At 40.8% G+C, this 25,336-nt stretch overlaps 1 protein-coding gene across 2 annotated transcripts in view; it reads right to left on the reverse strand.

Moving 5' to 3' along the window:
- Nucleotides 1-614: 614 nt before the first annotated feature.
- Nucleotides 615-25,336, reverse strand: part of grm2a (glutamate receptor, metabotropic 2a) — a 28,582-nt gene continuing 3,860 nt past the window's right edge. For both annotated transcript variants that reach the window (XM_037491160.2, XM_037491159.2), the window contains exons 3-7: nucleotides 18,837-19,523; nucleotides 7,053-7,890; nucleotides 5,053-6,116; nucleotides 1,589-1,766; nucleotides 615-1,051 (exon numbers count right to left, since the gene is read on the reverse strand). In XM_037491160.2, the coding sequence (XP_037347057.1) occupies nucleotides 978-1,051; nucleotides 1,589-1,766; nucleotides 5,053-6,116; nucleotides 7,053-7,890; nucleotides 18,837-19,364 (2,682 nt within the window). In that variant the 5' untranslated portion in view covers nucleotides 19,365-19,523 and the 3' untranslated portion in view covers nucleotides 615-977. The remainder of the gene's footprint in view (nucleotides 1,052-1,588; nucleotides 1,767-5,052; nucleotides 6,117-7,052; nucleotides 7,891-18,836; nucleotides 19,524-25,336) is intronic.

The following is a 25,336-nucleotide window of genomic DNA, read 5'->3' on the forward strand; positions in this document are numbered from 1 at the left end:
CAACGTTAGATCAAACAATTTGGACACAAGATGGCAGTGTTAAATCACTGATTGCTCACAGGTCTATTTTCCAAAGCCTCTGCCTAAAGATGTTATTAATCCTATATCAGTAGATGAAGCATATATAACAGCTCTGGTTTCAAACCAAGATTGCTTCAAAAATGATTTCAAAATGACCACTATGTATTTTTAAGTAATCAAGGAACTTACTTATACTTTATACTTTATATATTTGACTTAACGGCTGTGGCTGAGGAGGAGCAGAAGCATTCACTCATCAACCATCACACATGGTTGATGGTTGGATCCTGGCTCCCTCCGTCCTAACGATGAAGCGTCAAAGAGCAAGACCCTGAACTGCATATTTGCTCCGGATGTCGTGTGAACAGGTGAATGTGAGGCAAAGTAAAGAAGCGAGTGATTTGCGCAATGAAGGCAAAAAGTACTATACATGCATTTAATTCAGTATATTACATGTATGTTTTTGCCTTCCCAATATGCAGGTAGTTGTTAATGACATCTAACAAGTTAATTCAATTTTTCTCACTGTTTACAGGGTCAAGATAAGCATCTCATGATGATTTGCAAATAAACATTCAGACAAGTACTTTTAGTATTAGTAAAAAACACATTTTATTTACATAAATTACAAGAAAGCACAAACTGGTTCACCAAAGTCTACATTAAAACGTCTTGTATATATTCCATTTAACAGATTTACTATAATTTACTCCATTGTTGCAAGTTGAATCTTCAATAAAACAAGGGTTATATGCGACTTTATTGGTATCCCATTTCAAATCGCTACGAGTCAAAGAACAAATAAAATAATTGAAACATTGTACTCACAGCACTTCGAGGACAACAAAGTCAGAACAATCGTCTGTATGACCTCTTTAATATCTGAGACACCTGATTCAGGACTAGTGATTATATAACTCTGTTTACAATGTTTGACCGAGGAACTCAGCTGATGTTCACAAGGAGGACGTTGTGGAGTCCACCACCTCTCGCCCGTTACACACTGTTGGAACAACATTGGAGGCTGATGCTGCAAAGCATTGTAAAAAAAATAAGTTATTTTTTATTTTAAAAACCAATATAGCTACAGGATATAAACTATTCCACATAACCCTGAACCCTTTCTCATCGAGTTACAGTTTCTACACATGAATCCGCGTTATGATTATCTAGTAATGAATTCCATGAATTTAAGTCATATGTTGTTTTATAAGTGTTAACATCATAATTTCACATTCACATTGGGTTTGACTTTTTCTCTGATTTATCTAAACAACAGAAATATTTTATATTTTATTGAGTGGAACATTTAGTTGTTTAATGGAGCAATATTGGCACAGGCTAATAGTTCATCTTTTCTGTTTTGCCTGATCTGAACCATCCATGATTTGGAAAAAGGTAGAGAGGATAAAATAGCAAATGTTAGAGGAGTTACAGAAACATGGCAGAAACACTAAAGTAACTGTGAATAAAGTTACAACCTCACATTTCCGTTTAGTTTTGAGTAGTGCTTTTGGCAATGAGCTCAGAAGTAGCTGCAACAATGCCGCTGTGCATCAGGTGGTACCTTGAGAGAAACTGGAGCCCGGGCCAGTGGTGACGCTGAAGCGGGTGGTGGCCACTCTGAGAGTGCTGATGTTCTTCTGCGGCTGGAACAGAATGATGTGGACCTTCGGAGCGAAGAGGCAGCCCAACACCACCGAACCGCTCAGACTGACAGAGATGCACATGGTGGTTGTCTGCACCTGGGGAAGAAAAGAGGGGAGAATTTCACAGATATTACTCAGTGATACTCTGTAATTTGTGTTTGCCTTTCTGCCACAGATACTGTAAATAAACATAGTTTTAGACTGCCAAAATGTTGAGAGAATTCCTAAAAACCATCAAAAGTACCTCATAACTTCACACCGCTGCCAGAAATGTTGTCTACACACAGCTCGAGTGTTAATATTGATATCTTCAGAGACATATATTTTGGTCGTTCATGTTTGTTCATGGATAGTGCTGATACAAATGTGGCAAGTGGGAGGTTCAAAAAAACAAAAAGTTTAAAGCAACTCAACTGGTATTATGTAAGCTTTGGGATCAGTTTGAGGGACATTTTGCTTACAATAACACTATTTTTCATTAAAATGTGTGGGACAGTGGTCAAAAAAGAAGTTTTTCAGTATTTCAGAATAAAAGGCAGGTTCAACAAGGTGGGAGGAGCAGGATAACAGCTGGTATTGAGAGAGGTGTTAAATAATCTGCTTATTTTCCTGTCAATCAACTGCTTACTTCTTCTCTTTTATCCCCTCACTCACCCACTCCTTACCATGTGTCACTGATGTGCTCCTTCATTTTTGATCTCGCACAGATTTATTTTTTCTTGGCTCACAGGATACAGTGGAGCATTATAGTTTCTGTAGCAGGTGCATCCAATTTTCATAAGGCATAAGGTGTTGGTTTTCACCCTGAATGATATTCAAATTATGTGGGCATATAGTATTGTACTGTACACACAGTTACTGTAACAGTAATAATTTATTTAATGAAGATATATATGGATAATTATGAAATATTCATATAGTTGATACATTTGTTTGCAAAATCAATGGTCATGTAAATATGAAACAGCTCATTAAAACATACATCTATATGTGAAATACACACTAAAGCACCAAAGCGCTCAGGTCCTGTGTTGAGAAGTAAATATGAATTTTAAATCGACCATTAAGCCTGTATATCCTGTCTATCAGATCTGTATGTTTGATATGTGTAATAATGGTAATAAACAAAGGAAAGGAGACAGTTTGAACCTACCCCTGAGCATCAGACTTCTCTACTTAATTCAGAAATAGTTTTGAAAAAAACGGGACAGCACTGAATAGGAATGATCTGTTAAGTGGTTTTAATAATTTACAGGATGTTGCTTTAAAAGAGCAGAGGACAAGGAATCTGTCTTGGCAGTAATATTTTTCGAGATGTCTTTAGCTTGAGTGTGAAGAACAGGATGCAGAGCATAGCATTGCTCCTGTTCACACCTGTTTTATTTTTATTATGACTGCAGCACTGTTGCTTCAAACATAAATCTGCTGTTTTTGGGTAGCTTCATTCCTCTTGAGAACCTTAAAGAGATGGAGATGAGATTTTTCCTTTGATTGGGCTTTTTAATTGAAAAGCTTTATTTGATAATACAGGAAAAGAATGCTATTCCCACTTCATTTCATAGGAGGGTCTAGATGATGTACTGCAGCAATTGTATTTCCTCCACTAATGGTGCATCGCTACATTGATAGGGACATCCCGGTTTATCTTTTTTACACCATGAGAGATGATAACCGCACTATAGTAGAATATGCGTGAGACAAAAAACTAAAATACTCAATACTATTACTGGATGCAATTAAAAATAATTTAGGAAATTAATTCATTTTAGGAGATTTCCAGACAGATCTTAAAAGGATCCTTTAATGTAACTGGCACAGGTGGTAAAAATCACAGCCAGTCATTTTCGTGCTGTAAAAAGCCTTCTGTGTGTTTAATCTGTTGTGTTTACTGCTGAGATGAGCTGACGAGTGCCGGCATATGAGGAGAGCCCTCTCCCTCAGGGTGCAAAGAACATCTTCAATATTTCATATGATAATCAAATGTGTTATTCATGGCTCTGTAGTATTTAGTTTACCTTAACATTTCATGATTAACAATCAAATCTGTATTTGTTATTCAGCTGGAGATTTGCATCAGAAGTGGTGTAAAACGGAAAAAAAAGAAGTATGTTCCGGGCAATGGAAAAACTAGAGACACTGTGCCAAGCCAGTGGCTTTTGGTCATTATTTATCGGGGAGCTCTGCGTCTAGCTGAGCCCGTTCTGGCTGTGAATTGCCCTCAATGCCTAGAGGGCCCGGAGGAAGGGTTCCTCTGAGCCTCACCGGAGTCCCGGGACAGAGGGCACAGCTGGGACTCAACATCCCAGGCTTTCACACTCCATTCCACACAGCTACGCACAGGGACACACAGGGACGTTGAGTCCTCGTGGTCTTGCGTTCCTTCCCCATGTTTCTGCATGGACAGATGTGCCAGGGGATTCCTCTGTCTAATTCTCCCTTCTGCCTCTCTTCGGAGGCACGCTGTTGAGATCCCAGAGGAATAAAAACCCACGACTCAGGCCCTTTTTTTTTTAAGTTCCATCAGTTTACGCCGGGTCAGGAATTGAACATTGAATTGAATTTATCTCATCTATCCATCCAACAGTTTTTCCTAATAACGAAGTCAGTGTAAAGGAACTGGAGGAAATTTACCTTTACGTAAATTAAAGGCACTGTTGACGGTGAAGTAGTTTTAAATATATATTTTTACCAGGCTTACTTTAAGTCAAGATGCAGAATTTATAGGAGTGAAGGAATACAATTACTTTCAGCAAAGGAGCTTTTGCGTCTCCCCTCCATCTAACTTGTTCTTTTTACCCAAAGAATGTGTCTTTGTTCTAGAAAAATTAGAGTTTTCAAAACCCTGTGTGGGTTATACCACCAGTGGAGAAGGGTTGTTATGGAAAGACTAAGATATTTGGCAGGCTGTTACACTTCTCCATGACCTGAGAATCCATATTTTTTACTCTTATTTCATTAATATTTCAACTTCAAGGTTAGTTCTTTAAAGTTCTTTAAAGTTACTTTCTGGGGAGCAGCAGACAATAAGGTGCAGGTGAATATGAAGTATTAAGCAATGCAGTAATAGAGAACATATATGTCCAAGAGACAGAGGCAAACAACAAACACAGACAGCTGTTGAATCACCACTATCCCACATTAATTTGGGATTTCATCCATAAAAAATCCAATTCAACCCCAGAATAATTAATTATCGGCTACGATATAGTCTGCTCAGATTGAGAACCTTAAGCTATCTCAACCAAACATTTTGTAGAAACCCCCATTATAGTATTTAATCTCAGATTTTAGAAGAATTAATTAACATTTTGTCAATATGAAAAACATAATATTACGGTAAATATTATGTGCTCACTCTTGAAACAGAGATAAATTAGCTCACCCTATAATCACTGGCAGTAACGTAGAAAATAGGCTGGAAGGCAAGCCAGATGATGCAGGTGGTGTACATGGTGAACCCAATGAACTTGGCCTCGTTGAAATTCTCGGGGCATTTGCGGGTCTTGAAGGCGTAGACCGTGCAGAGGATAATGAGGATGCAGTTGTAGGTGAGGGACATGAGCATGCTGGAGTCCTTGCTGTTACACTTGAGTGTGACCACGTCTCTCCTCTCCGGGCTCACTTCCTTTCTCACCCCCGGGGTCTCCACCAGAAGCCAGACCACCACCACCACCAGTTGGCAGGAGATCAGACCGCCGCAGATGGCAACCTGGGAGGCTGGGCTGATGAATCGAGGCCGCTGTGCTCCATCCTTCACCCCGCTGAAGATCCGAGCGATGCGATTGGTCTTGGTTAGGAGGGCTGAGTAGCACACAGCGAACGAGGTGCCTAAGCCTAGCCGACGCAGAGTACAGACTGCCATGGAAGGTTTTGCAATGTAGATGAAGGTCATGCTGTAACACATCAACACCCCCAGCAGAAGAATGTAGGAGAGCTCACGGCCACTGGCCTTCACCACGGGTGTCTCATTGTGTTTGAGGAAAAGGCCGATGACGAAGAGCGTACACATCATCCCAAGAAAGGAAATGGTGACGGGTCCAATAGCCCAAGCATCTTCCCAGTGTATGTACTCCTCCGGCAGATTATAACAGCCTGTCAGGTTGCTCAGGGGCCACTGTCCAAAGCTGCAGTCAGCACAAGTGAACTCATCCTGCAAATACTGGTAGGTCTGACACGGGATACAGATCCAGCAGCACACATCCCCAGGCTGCATACTCTTAATCTCGTTCTTCCTGCAGGGGTCACTGCACTGTGAGGTTGGGGGAACCAGCCCAGGCCAGGGGATTAGGCTGGTGTTCAGGGTTAAGCTCTGAGCCCAGTAGCCAACCTTACGGTAGACATACCGTCCATCTTCTTTGTGGTAGTGGAAAATATTGTAACGGCCAAGGCTATCCCCAAAGGCATCAAAGCGGACTACATTCTCAGTGTCTGGTGGACGAAATGGCGCTAAAGGTGAAAGCAAAACAAGAGATAGTTAGGATATAAAAGAGGGTCATTGTATGGTATGTGCAACTACAACACAAAACAACTGTCAAAGTGGAAGCAGAAATACCAACATTTGTTCAGTTTACGATATACATATATACAGGGCCGGGTCTAGGCAGGGGCAAGAGGAGGCCTGGCCCCCTCAAATAAATGTTGTGCCCCTTCAAACTAGGTGCTGGAGCACAATGCCCCCTCAAGATTTGTGGCTGCCCCCTCATACATGCCTGTCTAGACCCGGCCCTGCATATATATACAGTATATATATATACACATATATATGTATATGATAGACTGTATCCCATTTTATTTCCATGGTCCACAAACAGTTGACAGTGGCCACTAGACTTTTTCAAAAGAACATGGCATTGCCGTTTTTTGTTAGGATGACAACACACATCAGTTGGGCCATAAACTGTTAGCTGACCCGAGAAGAGGCAGAGAAGAAGCTTGGTATTTTCCGGGGCTACAGAGGGTGAAGCAGAAGTACCAATAGGTCCAGCTGCCCACTAACCAGCTGTTTTTGCTACATTTCTGTAAATACGTTACCTTACATTACATTAGTCATTTAGCTGGCGCTTTTCTCCAAAGCGATAATAAGTGCATTTCTACCATAAGGATTTAAACTCAACAGAACAAGAAACAAGAAAGTGCAATTTCATTAAATAAGCCGATTAACAACTTGCTATGGATAAGAGCCATTATAAGTACAATTTAAGTGTTAGTCGTTTTAGTCAAATAGATTTAATTTCGCAGCTAAAGTAGGCCTACACTTGGGGATATCGAATTATATTATATTGAGTCTTTCTGCAGATGACAGAACAACAACTAAAAAACAGGAAAAACAAGTATTCACATCTGTTAAACAACACTGTAATAAAACAAGTTAATTTCACTCACCCTCAAACTTGACCTTGAGAATGTAGTCCCTGTAAAACTTTCTGCCGTTGCCAGGTTTAAGCGCCTCACACACATTGGTGGAGTTGGGGCACAAGGCCTGCCTCATGTTGTGTAAGGCAACAGCCATTGCATAGACGGCATTCACCACAAACATGATCTTGGACTCTGGCTGAAACGGAGCCTCGCGCAGAGAGTGCTTGCCACAGCCCAGTTCATGGAGGCTGCATTGGAACTGGTTTTCCCAGTACTCTCTGAACCAGGGATTCCTGGTGTTGTTGTACGGGTGAAGGCCAGTGAAGTAGTCGTTAAAGTCGGGGATGGGATAGGACGCCAGTTCGATGGTGAACGCCCCGTCGGCCACGGCCTCGCTGCCCCTCACCACACTCTCCTGCGCTCCCCAGCCATCACTGGCGACCCAGGTGAAGGTGACGTTCATGCGGTTGGCCGCCACCAGCAGCTCGCGGGCGTCTTCGCTGCGCGTGAACAGGATGACCACCTTGGCGTTGGACTTCTGCTGCAGAGAGCGGATCACGTTCTCGTAACTCCAGCGGCTCATGGAGCGGCTCACCTTGGCGGAGGTGGCGATGCAGATCTGGCGGGCCCGAGCCTCCTGCTGGAAGGCGTCAATGCCCGTCTCACCGTAGTCCCCCTCTGAGGCCACTGTCGATACGTACGTCCAGTTGAAGTAACGCAGGATCTCTGCCATTGCCTTTGCCTGGTAGAAGTCAGGGGGAACGGTGCGGGCAAAGTAGTCGTAGCGGGTCTTGTCGCTGAGCTTGGCACTGGTGGAGGCGTAGCTGATCTGAGGGATTTGGAAGAGCCGCAACAGGTTGGCCACCTGGAATGAGCGGAAGACACAAACATGATTGTGTTTAAGTCAGCCCTCACTCAATATCAGTAAACCGTCAAGAAAGTAGTACAAATATGTAAAATGCCATTATGAAATATTAGTTGCAAAAAATCACAGAAAACATACACCAGCTGTATGAGCCATATTACATTATGTTTTGATTAACTTATTTCCGGAAATTTAATAGTAAAAATGTTGCGCTACTACCTACTTCACAGCCAATAGTGTTTGGTTTAGCTTTTTGACCTTTGTGTCACGTTGAGCACAGAATTAGTCTTGTAATTTAATGTTTTGTTGAGTAAACGTTTTAAACGGCTTCACTGTCTCTGGAGACACATTTTGCGTTAAAATATTGCCTTCTCCACAGGATCCTTGTCTTTCCCAACCGACTGAGTGGCGAGATCCTGTATGGTGGCAAATCACTGTCAAAATTCGAGAGCGCAAATCAGGTTTATGTGGGCGCATATATCAAACATCCACGTGAACCTCCTTAGTCGCGAGGCTGATTTTTGCTCGCACTAGTAGGTGTTTTCTGCATGCTCGCTGTTGTTCTTTTTGACAGTGAGAGGGGGGAGACCATGGTATCACTACATCTATTTGGTTACAAAACCCGGCCTTTGGATTGGCTTGAGTTACGCATTCCGCACTTAAGAAAGGGAATACAACGTCGATATTATGAGATAAAACATTGTCAAAACACAAACGACACCTCTCTGTAACCGTAGATGAAAACTAGCTACGTTTCATGCTCTTCTATAGTTCGGTAATTGCGTAACTCCAGCCAATCCAAAGACAGGGTTTGTAACCAATTAGATGTAGTGGTATCATGGTGACTGGCTCCGCCCCCTTACTGTCAAAAAGAACAACAGCGAGAGCACAGAAAACACCTTCAAGCGCGAGAAGAAATCAGCCTCGCGACCAAGAAGGTTCACAGCAAATATCTCGCGCTTTTGCTCGCGAATGTTTGATTTCCGCGTGCGAATTAACCTGATTTTCGATCTCGAATTTTGACAGTGATTTGCCGCCATAATCCCGCATTTAACAATTACCCGTATATGCTCATTTTGGCTCATTTGTAATGCTGTCAACAATGTTAACCAAAAAATAGGATTGAGTTTGTATAATGTACAAAGAAAATGAACACATTTTCAGAAAGGTCTCGCTCTGCTGTGAAGAAAAAGAAGTATACAGGCAGAGACAGAGAGGTGTTGAGGGAAGGGATTTGGAAAGGAAAAGAAGTCAAAGTATCAAAACTTTGCGTTTTCGGCGTAATCGGTTTTGTGGTGACACTGGACACAGTGTGCACAAGCAGTTGAACATTACAAATAGTCCAGAATAGACCTCAAAGACGTACAATCTTTACATGCGAAAGAGCTGGTTTAGTTGAATGTTCCTTCAAGTTATTTTAAGACTTGTCCAACCTTTTTTAGAAACAGCAGGTCAGAAACCTCATTGATTATTAACCATCTTTTCTGAAAAAGCAGGCAGTAAACTAAGATATTACTATAAAGCGTGTGTGATGTGCCTCAATGGATACTAATCATGCAATCTTTTATGGATGACCCAAAAGATTAATTTAAAAAAAGAGTCAATGATACTGATTTTTGAGCCACTAGATTTATTGGAATTAATGGCACGCGACTTTAACAGAAAAAAAGAATACAACAGCACAAGGGCGAATTTTAAACAGAATGATGTGATTCATGGAAAATGTAGAAGACACAAAGAGCCTGTGGCTAAGCAACTGAAAGACAAAATGGAATTCTAGATGGTTGAAACACATGAGTGAGCAATTCATCTAAGTTCAAAGGTTGCCTCCCTGTGAGATGTTCAGGTCAGCTGGAGAAACCCTGATTATGCAGACAGTCTAATAATCACATTCAAAATAAAACTGCCTCCCTTTCTTAAACCGTCTTGACAGTCTTTCTCCACATGTAGTGAAACAGCTGGCAGGAGAAAACTCACTCTCCTATGCAGACATTTGAACATAATCTAAAGTGGCAAGTGACACATAAACACTATATGATTAATCTTTTTCAGGTCACTCAATTCTACATTAAAAAAAATGCAAACCCAATTCCCAGTCTAATCATTCATCACAAGAGTTTATCATGATCTCTGATTGCATGTGAATACTTTTCATTGGAAATATTAGTATTATGGCTGGTCTTGGATTTGGGTGAACATAGTCTTTGCTTTCGACCCACATAGATATATAACGCAAGAAAGCCATTAACAGCTCTGAGTAAACACTATAATAGAATAATGGATGAGAAAAATGGGTTAAGAATAAATACCCAAACATGTCAAAAATATTTTCTTTCATTTCTCAGGTACTTTCAACGTATATTCAAAAAATGATGTTTAGTATCCCTGCCAATAAGTTCTTTAGTCTAAAATAAATCTTAAAAACCTTCCCATTTTAACCATAAATTGTATTTTTGACAGATCCATATTTTACTTAAGAAAAAATTCAGGTATCAGCATCTAAATGTCCTTAAAGTACCTAAAATAAAAGCATTAATGATGCAAAATGTCCCATTTTAACATGACATAATGATTTGATTATAGATATTGATGTGCAGCCAATAAAGGTGGAGCTCATTTGAATTGGCTTGTATGCTGCTTTGTATGATGATAAATCCGTTAATAGCTGGTAAATTTTACTTTATAGTCTGAATCTGTATAGCAACCAGCTGTTTGAGTATGACCCTAGAAGACGTTTAATGACTCAATGTGGTTGAGATAATTTAAAACATGATAAATCTGTTTGAGGACGGTTAATTATACGCTGACTGAACGGTGGGACGTTTTAAATAAGTTATCATAACTTCATAAAATTTCTGGAATTGGAAATTTTGTTCACTTCCAGGAGAATGGACAGGTGCTTGCTGTCGGAAAGGCTGAGAGGGCTCGTGTAGGGAAGATGGACGAGGTTCTGGTGGGATTTGAATCCAGGCCGGTAAAAGTGCATGTGATTCTTAAACTGAAAGAATCAGTGTAGTCTTCTTCTCTGCAGAACACATGTACTGCAGAGGAATTAACATGTTGTTGGGTAAGTTGAGGTGCAACTTAACATTATAAATTCAAGGCAGAAGGACCAGATCAAATACATTGCCTGGCAGTGTTTATATTACATGGCCTTTTTGGCTATACTCGCAGTAGTAAATCAGTAATTTCTTTTTAGGGAGCTGAATGTCAGTTTGGTAAACTACTTACATATGATTTATGGGGCTCAATGCCAGACAAGTCACAAATACAATGGCCTTATGGGAAATCATTATTTAGATGTTTTCTCTGAAATACTAAGACACATTGTGGGTGTAGATACTATTTGCAGATATTATGAAACAGATATATGACATATGAAGATATGGATTGCAGTTTTCCACCACTCATGATCATATATTATCTTTGTAATTTTCATAGGCATATTGTTTGAAATGGCACAGTGATTAGCTGCAAATGTTTGAGGAGAATCAATTAAGATTTGCAACTGTAACAGTTGATAGAGGAGAAGAGAACTCGTGGAATGCACTGCATGACACCAGAAAAGATGAGCCAAAAGAGTGAGAGGTGTGTAATGCTTTAAGGGTGTCTGTGGCAAGTGTATATCCTGCAAACATTGCTATTCTGGATGTTTCACTCAGAAGGCGGTGTGTTTTCCTGCCGACTGCTGCAAGTTTTAAGGAGGCTGTGAAAATATGTTTCTTGATTTGCAAATCTCATTGGAACATTATTTAGTCTGTGCGCGCAGCAAGTGGGAAAACTCATCGACAGAGCTGCATGTGCATCGTCGTCTGTGCTGTTATTTTGCATTCAACCGGTGTAGATGTGCATTTATAAAGAGGGAGAAAGTCTATATAAACAGTCAACGTGTTACCTTGTTGGTTACTACAAAAGGCACTCATAAGACATGTGTGTTGTAGTTACAAATTTGCATCTGCATCTTGTAACATCTAAGAATTCTGTAAGAAGGTTTTGTGTCCGTTACATACTGATTTATGATTATGACTATTTAATGTGTACAGTTCTAACAATAAGCCACCGGTAGGCTATATATTTCTGGATATTTTCATTACAAAGGAAGGACAAAGGAGCTATAGTGTTATAAATTAAACTTAAATTGGATTCTGAACACCGACCCATTCCAAAAATCTCATTTCACTCAGTTTGAATTGTTGATTATTGAACATTTCCAAAAAACCAAACTGCAAGTGTATTTTTAAAATCTAATCTAACTATACCGTATTGCTTACAGTCTCACACATCTAGCTATGGGGATCATCCGATCATCAGCATCAGGCTGCGACTTATTTCATTAAGAACATAAAGAATGGGCCCATTTGTGGCTTTGGACTGGAGGGGTTGTTATTGAGCTGATTTCTGTAAAAGTGGTCTCCTTTTGAGCAATGAGAGCAAACAGGATGTGATAGCTGCATTTAACCCTGAGACACAGAGTAACAGGATGTTCTTTTCAGCTGTCGTATACTGTTTTTATACACATAACCTTAAGGCACAAGCTAACACCATGTGCTGACATTATTCAGATTGCCTATGTGAAATGTCAAAATACAGTTGTGCAGTACAGCATATTCATAACCAGGGCTGGACTGGGACAAAAAAAGGGCCCTGGCATTTTTGCTCAGACCGGCCCCCCACAATCGGTCGGACACAACCACCAACCAGTACACTATCCTAGCTTACCCTGTAGATATGCATATCTATTGCTCCGTTCCCAAAAACCCATACAAGGTTGAGAACTACTGTAAGTGCCATGGACAGTAATGTTGGTAATCAGACAGTTGATGGACCCCATTGACTTCCATAGTAGAAAAAAAAATACTATGGAAGTCAATGGTGTCCATCAACTGTCTGATTACCGACATTCTTCAAAATATATATTTTTGTTTATCAGAATAAAGAAATTCATACAGGTTTGAAACAACTTGGGGGTGAGTAAATGATGACACAATTTTCATTTTTGGGTGAACTATCCCTTTAAAGAGCACAAACCCCTCTTTAATATGACACAAAACAACATTTACCTCTAATTGTTGAGACACTTCCCATAAAAAACCTATACAAACAAATTACTCACACAAAACGTCCTGATAATATATATATACAATTTAGAGTATTCACTTGTCGTAATATTGCATATTGATGATATTGGAAATTCAGATGAAACATTAGAAAATATCTAGTTAGTTGAATATACAGCTTTCAAAATGGTTTTTAACCCCCAAATAACATACGTTAGCTACCTCTTCTAACGTGTAACTCGTTGTAGGCGAGTAATAATTAAAATAATCAAATGGCATCATTTAAGTTTTTTTCTAGAGAAGAAGGGCCGTCGACGTTATGAGTTTTAAATGTTTACATTAGAATATCCCAAGTTGCAATTGAATAAGTGAACTCTCAACTCTGCTAGCTACAATAACAGTGCTAAATAGCTTATGCTGTGTTATTTGACTTTAGCTAACTGAGTGGCCATTGCAGTAACTTTTAAGTGACAATTTGACAAATGACAACCGGACACTCAGACTTTATAATAGCAACAACCGACAACGATTATGTTTGTTGCCTTATTATAATATTCATTAATTGAGGTAACTGTTAAATCGTCATCATCTTGGTTGTGGCCCAGCCAGGCCCACACACACTATCCTCATGCACCCGCCCTGATTAACACCCCCTCCCTGTTCATGGAGCTACCTGCTTGCTCACCGTTTCAATGACACTCTCCTGCTCACTCTGCCCCTCCTGGACTTCACTGTCACACTGACACCTGCTGCACCTTCTCCTCTGCTGCCTGCGAGAGCTAGGTTTGCCAACCGTCCCGTATTACCCGGGACATCCCGAATTATGGGCAATTTGGATTTGCCAATCACAGCCTGCTAAATCAATGACGCGCAAAGAACTCCCGGTTGTTGTGAAGTTGTGGCGCATCAGACCAGTGTGTGCGCGCGGGTGCCGGGTGGCCAGAGCGGAGCATGTGAGGTTGTGCAAGCCCGGCCGCTGACCGCTAGCGGCCCCCCCGTCAGCCCGCGAAAGTGTCCCTGATTTGGGGTTGGGAGAGTTGGCAGCCCTACTGCCTTAATCCACACATTTCTTTCTAGCTCGGAGTCACTGAATGCATCTGACTGACACACGGAGAGGGAGGGGTGGAGCCTGCTAAGAGATGATTGGGCCAGCCCAGTGTCAGTATGGAAAATGAACCAATGGGCCGCTGTCCCTGCTTTATGGGCCGGTCGAAAGCAAAAACATTTTTTTTTTTAATAATTTTTTTATAGGCCTATCGACCGGCCCCCAAGTGCGTCGGCCCACCGGGCATTTGCCCGGTATGCCCGATTACCAGTCCAGCCCTGTTCATAACTCACATTAACTTGATGATATTCCATGCCAAAACAAGGTTCTAGTTGATTGAAATTTTTGGCTTTTACAAATGACGAAGGTGTAAAGATCCGTTTGAGATAAAACACAAACAGACTGTTGAACGATGAGAGGCATTATAAGCAGGAATAGTTATGGGGAAATAGTCAACTATGAGATATAAGATTTACAAGGGCACAGAAATAAGAGACTAAGAGTGTCCCGATCTGGGAAATATCAGGTCTACTTTTTCCCTACATTTATTCCACATGAAAAGCCCATCTGCTCTTTCCAGAAGTCCTTCTACAGCAATAACACGTATTCCCAGAGCAGCAGCCCTTAGCTCCACTCAGTATCACACATATACGGCCCACTGCAGCGCCCAGAAGCTCAGAGGCAAACACATCCAGGAGCAGCGGACATACAGTGCATACATAGACTGATTATTCATCGTGATTTGGTGGCTTAGCAACAGCTTAAACAGGATGCACATGTGAACTGTTGGATACCTAGACCAAGGAATCTGTTTTCTTATCAGGTCGTGCCCCCTCATCCTGTTGCATACAATGAATCTCCTTTATGCTGCATTTGTCTTTCAAAGCCTCTGTAGTCATGCAACCATTCCAAGGGTACCATATGTTATGCTATACGGCTGCGCCTCCATTCATTTACAATCTTAACTATTCAACAGTAAAGGGTGTAAATTCCTATTTGTTGAATTTATTTCCTTTGTGACTGTGTGCATAATCATGTCTTTACAACCCGTTATCTCCTGTCAAACAAACATCACAGACTGCTTAGTGTAATTCATCAAGAAACTTGTGTAAGATTTGTATTTAAGCTTTTTAATAACCTGTTAACCCTGTTCACATAAACTTAGAATCCACAAAGCCAATCTAAAGGGGTTCAGCTGAATAACAGCTAGGTGATGTTCATTTCTGACATCTGAAAAGTGTTCATGATATGTATTTTAACTGCACAAATGATGGGTTGACTGTCAAAGCACTAAATAATCCAATCACATGTAAATTATTTACGAATTTCGGGGTGCACGTTTTTTACTTTTACACATGAATAATGCATTTTCGCTGCAAGCCTTTACCGATACGTTTCATCAGTATTGTTCTCTCTGGCATAAATTCTGTCATATGTGTGTATGTTTCAATTATTTGTATGACTCATGTGTGATCCAGAGATTGGCACTGTCTACCTAAAGATGAAGAAAATTCTAGAAATAGGGTTGGTGGTGGGGAATGAAACACAAGCTTCTTGAGCTTTCTGAAAGCGTATAGCTTTACCTTATTATTCTGCTCACAATGTTATGCCTGCAAATGCAAAGCCAATGCGCTCATCTGAGAATCTTTATCTTTAAACCGTAGCATGCATCCTTGTGTGTATCTACACCTGTCTCATCTGTAAAAATAAAGTCAGGTTTTATTTCCAGACAGCAAATTCTGTGTGCAGCTCTGAAGCAGAGGTTGTTTTTAGATTAAATCTGGAAACACCGTCTATCTATGTTTCATGTCTGAGAATAGTTCTTCATTTGATGTGCTTGAGTTTTTGTTATTCCAATGCGCACAGGCGATTGTGATCTTTCTCCAGGGGGGAAACTCTCTTTCCAATGAGTCACATTTAGCAGCACAGCCCTGCCGTTGGTGTAACACAAACGAAATCCCTTCCATGTTTTAGGCGGAATCCGACCCCCAAGCTTGATGTTTCTGGAATGTATTTGTGGAAATTAATACAACTCTGATTAATCCACGCCTCTAGGACAATGACATTGTCCTTAAGGCTAATTCTATAAAGCTGGTCTACCAATAAAAGTTCGATTGCTTGATGCAGTCTGATTTTGAGGTTATTGATGATTAAAACGTGCTTGCAACAATCACACTACATATTTTGTACTGTAGGTTAACGTGGATTTGTTCGTGCTGCTGCTCTTCACACATGAATAAAGATGCGCTGACCATGTCATCACAAGGTCATTACGTTCTATGCCTGAGAACCTGCTCTTTAGATTGACCATAGGGAACATTTTCAAGGCTAAACACTTGAATTACATGAATATTTCAATTCATTGAAACTATCCAGGTGGCATCACAGACTTCCCTTTGATTGGTATGTGATGACTCGCTTCACCCCTGCCACACGATCATATACCTGTCTCTGTGTTTCTCTGAAATATCAGGAATCAGGAAACATTTATTGCCATAATAGGTCAGACATACAAGGAATGTGACTTGGCGGTTGGCATGATCACAAACGTAATCTCTCTACACCAAACGTGTGCAGGCACACCTCAAACAAACTACCGGACAGTGCAGCAGACACCACAGACGGGGAAGAAAGGACTTATTCTGTGAGAGCGTCGTGGAACTTCTCCTCCACACGTAACTCAATCTGCGCCCATGTAACGCCAGCATGGCTGGGCCGACAGCCAGATCTTCCCCCGTATCTGTGATTGTCACACCCCAACACCAGCAGAACAGCAACATGCTGCTTCTTTCTGACAGATTTAGCGAGCACTCTGTGTTCCCACCAACTGTCAGTTCAACATGTTGCCATGGCAATAAGGGTCTATAAACTAATATTGTTAGTTATCCTTTAACCGCCTCGCCCCAGGGTGAAACACGCAGGTCTGACTTAACCGACTGCCGCTCTCAGAGAAGGGCATATACCCCGGTTCACTCAAAGGTCAAACTGACTGTAGATTATGTTGTAAAACAGGCCGAAACAAAGGATAGAGACATTGTGTGGAGATGGTTTCTGTGGAGGAAAAACCTGCAGCAACACGGAAATGCCACACGTTTACATGTCCCAAATGCATATCTTAGTGTCGTAGCATTAGGCCTTGAAATTGTAAATACACCTTGTGCGTAACTCACACCGCAAAACTTCAAAACATCAAGAGAATGGGTGTGTGGCAAGGACGTCATTCATTTAAATAAAAAACAGTGTTTTCATAAAAACGGGTTGTGAGCTCATTCACAGTGACTTAGTTGTTTTCAATGATCAGCAACTCACCAAAAAGCCAGGAGAAAGAGTCAGCAGACCTCCCAACCAAACTGCATTACAACATGGAGGATTATGCATGCTGACAAAGAGAAATGTGTCCTGTGGTGCGTTTCTACCGATCAGGAAGATTCGGTGAGAAGCTGGGGCAGAAACCTAGACGTTCGGCTTGTAATAGAACATCCATAAATAACATGGACAAACTCTGAGGAGCCCCACCTGCAGGCCTTGTCCAAAATAAAAGCTTGTTTATCAACTCCTTTATTTTCAAACTGCCCTTCTCACCAGGAATCCCAATACGGGAGCTCTGAATCGTCTTCATACATCTTTTCTCCAGGGCTTTCTACCTGTTTATTAGTATCTCTCTACACTGTACTTTATCTTTGGCCTTGCGTTCTGTCAGCAGGGAGACCAAAACATTCGAGGTGTTTTCAGGGTTCCTCGCCAATCAGTTATTAAATCAACTATTAAACCAAAGACGCTTTGCGTAGTACAGTATTAGTACTAGTTTAGTTTAATTATAAAAGTAAGTAGAATATAATAATGTCATATTTTCAACGCTCTGCTTCAAACTAATACTGTTACTTACAGAGGGTTTTTGAGCGCTTTGCCTAAACTCATTTGTATGCCTGCAGCTATTCACTGTGATTAATTCATTGAAGGCATATCAGTGCTGACATGTCCACTGCTGTCACCTGTTTTCTACAAATCAGGATTAGAAACCACGTGAGGAAGAAGCTTGAAAAGCTGCTCACAGCTGAATGACAACGATTTCTGTACCATGTAGTTCACTTATACCTATAGTTTATTTGATCTGAAGCCAATTATTTTATTTCTTAATGGGCAGAAGTTGTTTTCTGGTTTAATTTAGTTTAATTTAATGCTGTAAGGCCTGTCCATTTTTTTAGGAATTTACCAATCTCAGTTCTAAGAGACACACCATTTCCTTTCACAATGACTTGAAATGAGACTGATCTGGCAGCCATATCACAGCTGAACATTTGGAGACCCAATTAACAGAACTTTCGTCATCTTGAGCGAGGCGAAAGGAGAACTACTGCTGAGAGTAATCATGCTGTCACTAGTCATCCTGTCATCCCTTCTTCAGCACAACATCTGTAGAGTGTTTGCATCTGACAGGATCACTGCCGAAGTGTCAATTACCAGGAAAGAGAAAGAGATCTTTTAAATTAGATCAGCCAAGCACAGGGGCGTACAGGTAAACAGATACTCCTTGCGGAATAGATACTCATTAAGTCCCTGTGTTAACATCTCACATGGGGTAATTGCACATGGTACTTAAGTGTAAATGGACAGTTATATTACTATCCATCACACTGACACTCTCACTCCCTCCTCTCTCTGTTTCTGTCTCAGTCCTGGAGAAGCTGCTGATAGTTAAGTTTTCCTTTTGCAATTGTGTTGTCTAAATAAATGAATGTAGCTTTTTCCCAACTCATTTCATAGCTTAAAACCAAGATGATCTTCAAAAATAAATTAAAGCTCAATTGTTCCATTGCAAATAGACAGCCCACATAAGTTCATACCTGAATGGAGACATCACTGTAGGAGCCTCCAATGACCCCAGAGATAGCCAGAGGGACATCATCATGGATGGCATAGGAGCCATCGGGGCACGTGTACTCACTGTCATCCACTTTGGTGAGGGAGGCCCTGACGAACTCCAGAGACTGCTCCAGAGCATAAGTGTCCTTGGAGCAAGTGTCCAGTATGTGAGCTCCCAGTCGGATTCCGGGCAGGATGCGCTCATTCTTGTTGATTTCATCCAGTGCCAGCAGCATGGCCTCCAGTCTTTGGATCCCCCTCTGAGCATTGATCTTCCCACAGTCCTCTACTCCCTCACCCTTCTGGTGCACAGGGAAAAGGCCACCAATGATCAAATCGCCATCCACTGTGATCTCCCTCTTGAGGTCAGTGTTATAACTTACCACAGGCAAACCCTGGGTAGCTTGGGCAAAGAGAGACACACATAAGCACAGCAGGCTGAGGTGGGACAGCCAGAAGGGTCGGGGCACAGGGTGCACCCCCGACACAGGGGATTTCTCCAATGACATATCCCTGGTCACTGTCCTGCTTGTGGTTTCTAATCAACGTCTAGCAGGCTTTTGATGATGGCAGCATCAGATCTCGAAGCTTCTGACAGAGGCTATTTACAGCATCGGCTCCATCCTTTTCGTCCTCCTATGCTTCAGAGTTTTGTTGTAGATTACAGCCTGCAGATCAAACAGAGAGAAAATCAGTCACAGCCTTTGAGGTTGAGAACAATGATCCCTTGTTCTCACATACATTGTTTTTGCCAGAGGCTGACTCGTCCCATGGAGGTATTTGAAATCATTTGCACAAGTGAGTAAATGCAGAATATGTTTCCTTACTTATTGATGATGGATGGGAAATGCAAGACAGAAAAAATAAAGATTTATTTGTGGTCACCACAAGTGCTTTTACCCAACAGGCATAAGCTGATCAACAAGATGAATTCATCATCGGAGGAGACCCCTTACTCCTTCTGTTTCATTGTACGACTGATCTGAAGTCACTTCCCTTATAAAGCAGATGATTGTGCAACTCTTTGATAATAATAATCACATGTGCACATACTCCTGTATGCAGAGATAATAAATCATGTCCCCAAGGATTGTTTGTCAAATTAAATTACTACTACTCACACAGTAATAGAAAAACATGTTTTTTGCGCAACAAATGCAAAACTTCAAATAAAAAGAGGCCCATTATTGAAATTTATTTCAAGCAAATTATTTTGGATGCTGACTAATCGAATTTGTGTATTTTTAACTTGATTCATGTGTTTCACTGTGTCTAATGTGGTTCATTGTTTATTTGAAATACAAAGTGTGATGAAATTCCAAAATAATGTGAGCATTTTTCATTCCCTGCTCAAAGACAACATGTCGGTAAAACAAATGTGACTCACTACGAGATAAACTATGCATAGCAAATAAAAACATTCAAGAAATCACCTTTGATTATAAAGGCATTTCACTTGATGCTGATATTAATACTAACCCAGTGTTTACCCCAGTGGTGGACTTCCGTCGGAGTAAACACTCTGACCCGGTACCAGTGAACATCCAGGGAACGGACCTACTCGGGCAGCGGCATATTGGCAGCCGTTGGGAAGAGACTCAACAAGCTCATCAAGAAGGCCAGCAGTGTGCCATTTGTATTTTTATTCTTGTCATTTTCATCATTATCATTACACTGCTGCTCTTGTGTGCACTGTCCACTTTGCTGCCGCAATCCTGTGAATTTCCCCATTGTCGGACTAATAAAAGAATATCTTAACCTATAGTGACAGGGTCGGAGGATCAGAAAGATGGATTCTTGGACGAAGAAAAAAGAAAGCATAAGCATAATGTTTGTGCATGTTACAGCAGTGAATGTATTCTGCAATCCTGGTAATTATTTCAAAACAATAAATTAGGTTTGATTACTTCAATCATCCATAGAACCCCAAATCTGTTTTTATTAAATATCTTCATTTCGTATAAATTACCTCCGCTGATTAAGAACTGATTTGGCTCCGGATGGATGATTTTGGAGGGGACCCTCAGCTACACGTAGGGTTCACCATTACACCACAGACTTTTTCAGTTAAGGACCTTCTTCATTTAGTGAGTAGTATATTAAATATAATTGCTTTCTCTAGTCACTTCAATTTGTCATAAATCTGGCATCAACAGCGATCCCATTGATGGAGTTTATGAGAGACAGAAGGGGTTATTGTTCAGTCCTGGTGTCAGTCAACACAAATCCCAGAGGCTTAATTATGCAGTGTTGAGTGTGGGAGAACTTTATCGGAGTAAATTATTAAGCCAGAATGGTCTGTTATAGAGCCCCTGTTTCAACAAGTCAAGTACGCTGACAAGCAATAATTAACTGAATTGATGGGAGATATTATCAAACCAGAGCAGGCGGATATTATTACTTGTATTCCCTTTTCTGTCAGACAGTACGGACTTAGCCAGGAAATCCACATAAAGTTCTAGACATGAATGACACTGAAGACCACATTCTTTGTTCTTTCTCTCTCTCTCTCCACCCCCCTCTCTCCAACTCTCTCTCTCTCTCTCTCTCTCCCTTCCTGTTGTTTCCATGGAAACTTGCCGGTAGAAATAGAGGGTGAAGAGGAAAGACAGACCAGGACAAGTAGGCCAGTCTCACCATGCATGTTGGTTGGTCCTGTGGGAGAACTGGCAAACCTGCACAGTGAACTGAGTCCAGTCAAGGCTTCTTTTTGTGTTCTACCTTTTAACAACTAGAATAATAACCAGATAATAAAACAATCCTCTGTTCCCTGTTATGAACCAGTAATGTTTTCACTTTCATATCTTATCTTTGTAATTTGTACTTTTTTAACTAGTATTGTCTTGATCAAACAAAATATTTCCTTCAAAGACCTTCTGGTGCAAACACTACAGTCTTTTAATAAGAAATAAGATGTGACACGTTACATAACATTTGATGAACCACCGGTGAAACTTAAATGGCACTTTTCTTCTACAAAGAAAAAGTGTTTGGGAAAGAAAATAAGAGAAAAAAAGGGTCTGAATGTCTCTTTCCTTTAAATAACTAAATAAATCCTGAGACAACATTCATGTGCTCTTCTCCTATACTGTCTTTGATGTGTTGAGCATCTTCCATTTCTCCCATTTGTCACGATATTGTTCCTCTTTGGTTCTTATTTTGTGGGTTAACAGTTCCATATTGTTTAGTTCAGCCACTCTCTTCATCCATGCCTCTAGTGTTGGTGGTTCCATCCTGTGCCATATCTTTGTAATGGCCTTTTTTCTAACTGCTAGCAAGATTTTCAGCATATGCCGTTCTTCTCTCAACACATGATGTCCTGTCGTATTACCAAGGTAGAGAAACATACATGACTTAGGTACGTCATAGCCCAGGATTCTGACAATGGTGGTATGAACATTTCTGGACGAAGCCAAAATACATGAGAATGGTTTAAATTTACTGCCCCAAAATTCCTCCAACATGGTTGAGCAATAGACAGACACTTGTTTGTAATCTGGGGGTCACTTCCCTGTGCATATGGGTATGTATGTATGTGTATATTCTGATTTTACGGCAGCTCTGCAGCATGTTAAACCTGGACGCACAAGCCACAAATGCCCAAACAGCTTAAGCGACAACAGCTTTGGGCAGGTGGACAACAATCTGCAATAACCACGGTAAAGCACTTAAGCATCACAGTCTCAAGAGAGAATGGTGACAAAAGATTTCTGGCTGACAAATTGTGAGTCTCCTCCCGTATCCGGCATTCCCCAAAGGAGGCCTCCATCTCACCAGCGGACATCATTTCTATCTGCGTCTTTGTCCACTACACTCCAATGTCTCATTATGGTAGCAGTACGAGTCTCCATATCACCTCAGTTCGCTTCCAAAAGTGTTTTCCATGCCGGAATAATTCGCACAGAGGCAAAAAGTTTAGCCTTACTTTTACACACTTCATCTAAAGGTAATCATGGAAACAGAAGATCACTCTCACAGTCCAATGAATATGAAGCTGAAATCAGCAGTCTCTTTGCTTTTCTTAAATGTTTAAAATAGTCACAGTTGGCTTTGTCCAAAGGTTACTAAATTTGCTTCCCAACACCTACTCACTTATTACATATTAGCACAAAACGGCATGTTGGGATTTTATACAGTCACTTCCTGGAGCCCGGTTATTCGTTTTTGTGTATAAAACAAAATACATTTTTAATTTGTGACCTTTGGACAGATGGATGGATGCATGGATAAATATATCTACTTTGTGTCTGTGTAAATGGCAGTACACTTAAGCAATGTTTACACTTTAGATGTAATATCCCACCCAGGATTTCAGTTATTTTGTTAACCTCAAAGAATAAAGTACGCCTCTCATTTTCCTCTCCTCCTGTGCAGCCATCTCTGTTTCGCTCTTCGCCAGATGGCCTTTTTAATTCAAGAGCGTAAAGCCTGCCAGCCTCTTACACACTTCAAACCAGACTGTGTGAAGGAATAGCAGGAGTGGCTGATGGCCGAAAAAAAAAGAAAGGTAGCGGATGTGAAAGGGCAGGAAAAAGGGAAAAAAATGAGTGTAGGCAGCAGTGAAAAGAGGGATAAGGATGAGGTTTGAGAAAGATGCTATTCATGCAGATTTTCTTATGACACTCATTTGCCCCAAGAGTGGAGTGCAGCATTAATATGGTAATATCCCCCCAGGCAATATGCAGCCCTAGGCCTCTATGAGTGTGGTTGAAGGTCCCCAGTGGTCTGACTTGGAGGTTGGCTAAGAGGAAGCACAGGTAATGGGACTCGGGCTTCCCTAAATTCACATTTCCAGCTGACAAAGAGAATGGTTTTCAGTGGGGGAAGAAAGAAGGTCCCAGAGTGAACACACGCTTTGACACGTGAAGCTTAAATCCTGGAAGCACTTGAGAAATGTATCCTCAGACAAAGCAAAGCATCCGCAGACAATAGTTTGTAAGATATCTCATGAAAGGTTACTCCTGATACGTTTTACTACAAATCGTGCCACACATGGACATTTTCCACTGCTTACTAGAATACAATCTTTTGAACCCCAATTTCTTTTAGGCAACAAAACTATTTGGTTTAGTTAGGTTTTGGAATAATTATAAAATACTTTTAAAAGGTTTAGGCAACGGACCTTCGTAATGTGTAGAAGAAAATGAAAAAGAAAGAAATTGTGGTTCAAAACAACCATATAAGGGCTATAAGATATGGCACATTATTTTTTGAAGGTATTGCTATGAGTGCTCGTTGAGACAAATAGAATAGTTTTTTTTTTAAAACAAAACACGTGTCATATTCTAGTTGGAACGTGTTTCAGTTGAAACCTAAAATTAACCTAAAGTATGAACATGAAAAGGTCACCACTTAAACCATTTTAAAGTGTTCAATAGGAATAGTTGGGCTCGGAGTGGAGAGACAGTGTCGAGAAGCCAAGGTTACTTGGTCTTTTAATGAGATGTGTTGATGAATTTAAATGACGGGATACTTCCGCCCTTATCCCTTAAAGAGATTTTTTTATATTGACCTTTGAGAGGGGAAGTAGTGATTAGAAGAATGCGGAAAATCGACATTTGAGATGCTGGACTTGGTTCGTTACGCTACTTTACAACTATTTAAATTCAGTCCAATTAATGTGTAAGAAATATTTAAATCATTGATGCCATGTGAAGTAACATAATGAAAACAACTAAATGACTCCCAAAAATACAACTGCTGACATTTTGGCCATTTATAGAAGGAGCAATTAAAGAGTGTGGAGGTCCTTGGGTTTTGAATATCGGAAGAGAAAAATGAAGCACACAGGGATCGATTTTGAAGCCTGCTGGGTTTACTGTCTAATCAGGTGTGACAGTCATCGGATAGAAAATCAACCTCATATGCAGGTCCTGATTATATCACAATCCATCACATTCAATGTATGCTTTCATTCTTACACCCATACATCTATCTCCTCCAGTCTCTCCACCTGTAAAGGGAATCCTTTGCATGTGCACAATGTTCTCCTCACCTCCCATTGTGCTTCCCTCATCAAACATTCATCATCTTTCTTTGTCCATCGCAGGACTTTACAGCCAGGCCTTGGATTGGGCAGAACGCAGTGATGAATGTATATGGTACTTTTGTTTTGAGGTTTTTATTGTATCTTTGCATTATTCATCATCCCACCACCAGACTGTTAAAGGAAAGTGGGCTGAAACATCAGGAGGTTTTTTGAAACTCATTAGAAGAGCTGTTTGTGGACTGACAGTAGACATTAGTGAGCAAATTAAAGTTATCAAGATTGAACCTCCCATTTTGTTCTTCTGTGCTTTGAAATCACATAATTTACACCTGTGAAGAAAACAATATCTCATAGAAGCATATAGATTTAGTTAGCACTGTTAGCATTGTTAGCTGCAAACCTGTGGCTCAGCTGTTGCCATGTTAAGACCCGTGTGAAGTTGATAGCTATGCTCTGGATTTTGAAGTATGCCCCCTTAGGACATCACAAAGA

Source organism: Pungitius pungitius, chromosome 8, assembly GCF_949316345.1.
Source record: "Pungitius pungitius chromosome 8, fPunPun2.1, whole genome shotgun sequence".
Lineage (NCBI taxonomy): Eukaryota > Metazoa > Chordata > Actinopteri > Perciformes > Gasterosteidae > Pungitius > Pungitius pungitius.